Raw genomic sequence first — 2500 nt, 5'->3', positions numbered from 1 at the left:
AGTTGCAAAGGCGTATGGAGTCCTTAAGGAGGATGAGGGCATTGCTTTCAGAGGCCTCTTCGTTATTGACGGCAAACAGAATCTCCGTCAGGTATGTCAATCGGGTGCTATGTTTAGAAGTCCCACTTCCTTTATGTAAACTTGAATTGTATATGAATGACTACTGTATAAGTGTAATTATTGATTATTCATCTGTCTTGACTAAATTTGTGAAAGCAGAATTTGTATATGAAAGCATCGTTACCTCGACGTGTTTAGACTTTTTTTTACAATTGTACCATTTTTTTCAGGTTACCATCAATGATTTGCCAGTTGGACGTGATGTAGATGAAACCCTTCGATTAGTACAAGCCTTCCAGTTCACAGATGAGCATGGTGAAGGTAAGTTTTTACCTAATATTGACAAGTGATATTTGAGAATTATAAGTGAAATGGAATGTAGAACCTTCAATTTTACATTATTCATGTATATTTACAAGTTTCAATGATTAATATTACAATTTAGACAGTGATGTCAATTTCATTTTAAAACATTTGTTAGTGCAATGATTTATATATTTTTTTTACTGAATTCGGTACTTCAAATGACTTCTTTGACAAGGTTGTAAGGTATATTTTTTATGATTAGAGCCTTCTATTTATTTATATTTTTTTCAGTATGCCCTGCTGGCTGGAAACCTGGAGCCAAGACAATGAAGGCTGATCCCACTGGCAGCAAAGAATACTTCCAGAACGAGAACTAACTTCTTAATTAAACTAACTTAAATAAAAAAAAAAAAAATTCATTTCAGAAAGTATTTTCAGTCTGTCTTGTCCATAAGAGTTGGCATTCAGGTCATGGCATTAGGTTCATTCTGGTAATGATCTTTACTTCCGTTAAAACCGGTTTGAAAGCTCAAGTAATTACAGTACACTACATTTTGAATCAAAATAAGTTCAGGTTATTTTGAAAGAGCTGCTTTATTTCACAATGTCAGTATTCTATGTTTAGGAGGTGTATATTTAATCAATAAACATGCCAGTCAGCTGATTATATAAATGACCTATTTTTCCCTTCTCATTTGGAAAGTTAAATATATATTTAGTATAACCTAAAGTAGGTGTTTAAGTTTGGAGATGAAATAAATTTATTCAGGTATTTAAATTCTGATGGAATCAAATTTACATTGATTTCATGGTTCATTTAATAGAACCTGATGATTTTAAGTCCTAAAGTTGAGAATGTAAACTCCATTCCAACTTCCTTTAAAAACCATTTCAATATTATCACTTGTGACCTTGACTTGTTAACCCATTGCGAACGGGTGTCATGACGTAAAAGATGCAGGAGCTTTAGCCTTACAATAGGCGTCATGACGTACATGACATTCAGGGATTATGGATCACTATGCTATTTTATTGTGCAAAGAGGAAGGTGTGAGTGGTGATGCCAGTTGCATTCATAATTACTATAAATACCATAATAAGCTAAATGAACATCCAAAATTTATATGGCACCACTTTAACACCAGCAGGAGAGCGCGCCTTGAATGGCACCTAGCCACAGTCTCTAGCAAGCACTATCTTTATAGAGCAATGGCACGCACTAAGTTGACGACCTCTTGCTCTAAAGTACCACAGATGAAGAATGTGCAGGCAGAATGAGAAGAGGAAGGTGACTCAATCCATACCCAGTGTCTAAAATGTGCTCCTGTGCCAATATGGATGCCTTTCACTGTGGCACTGTCACAAGCACAGGTTTCGTTCCTCTTCCCTACCTCTTCATGTAATCTTTATTGCAGGTGGTTATATTTGGTATTCGTTCATGACAGCACAAAAATACGAAAAAATTAAGTTGCTTTTTGCCCTCCCATAAGACAGCAAAACTTTTTTCATACTTCGGATAAAGAAAAAGCTGATATAGATCATATACTATAATTTTAGTCAACTGTATCCTTGATAGAGCCTGTTGTATGGCACATATGAAAGTCTCTAAACACAATAAATAACAATAAAAAAACATTGTTGCTTCAAGCTGCTGCCTTCTGAAATCAATCCCATCCTGGAGACGGCAAGCAAATCTATCTCGTCTGCAATGAGTTGAGGATATCTTGAGAAAGTTGTAATTAGTCTGCTTTATTTTTTACAGGGTATGTATTGCTAATAACTGAAGTCAGTGTGACCTGGAAACTGATAGTTTCTATAAACTTTTAGTTTGAAAGGAAGGTTTACAAGATAAACAATTCTGAAGTTTGTTAGAAAAGCATGTTAGAGATTTCTGAATCTGGACAAGCTTTGCTTGATGTAAATTAAAAAATGGAGAAAGCATGAGCAAAGCATTGATCATTTGTGTTGTTACTTTAAGGTAACACCACAACCTAGTAGGATCACTGCCTTATGCTGCCAATCGGTGGCCAGATATGACAAGCTAATTAATATTAGTCTACATCCATCGTCTGGTGATTTCACTTGGCTGCGGAGATAGGTATTTTGGTAACCTGTGCAGTAAGAGTGCCTGATG

At 35.4% G+C, this 2500-nt stretch overlaps 1 protein-coding gene across 4 annotated transcripts in view; it reads left to right on the top strand.

Annotated features, from left to right (window-relative positions):
* The window catches only part of LOC122266731 (peroxiredoxin 2), a 7008-nt gene extending 5983 nt beyond the window's left edge, over window positions 1-1025 (top strand). For all 4 annotated transcript variants that reach the window (XM_086533338.1, XM_086533339.1, XM_086533340.1 and 1 more), the window contains exons 3-5: window positions 1-91; window positions 291-381; window positions 658-1025. The exon at window positions 1-91 is cut by the window's left edge and continues 72 nt beyond it. In XM_086533338.1, the coding sequence (XP_086389464.1) occupies window positions 1-91; window positions 291-381; window positions 658-743 (268 nt within the window). In that variant the 3' untranslated portion in view covers window positions 744-1025. The remainder of the gene's footprint in view (window positions 92-290; window positions 382-657) is intronic.
* The last annotated feature ends 1475 nt before the right edge of the window (window positions 1026-2500 follow it).

Source organism: Penaeus japonicus, unplaced genomic scaffold, assembly GCF_977035675.1.
Source record: "Penaeus japonicus unplaced genomic scaffold, GWHDUDI00000001_assembly GWHDUDI00000039, whole genome shotgun sequence".
NCBI lineage: Eukaryota > Metazoa > Arthropoda > Malacostraca > Decapoda > Penaeidae > Penaeus > Penaeus japonicus.
Note: the sequence above shows the minus strand (reverse complement) of the source record. Positions and strands in the feature narration are given on the sequence as shown.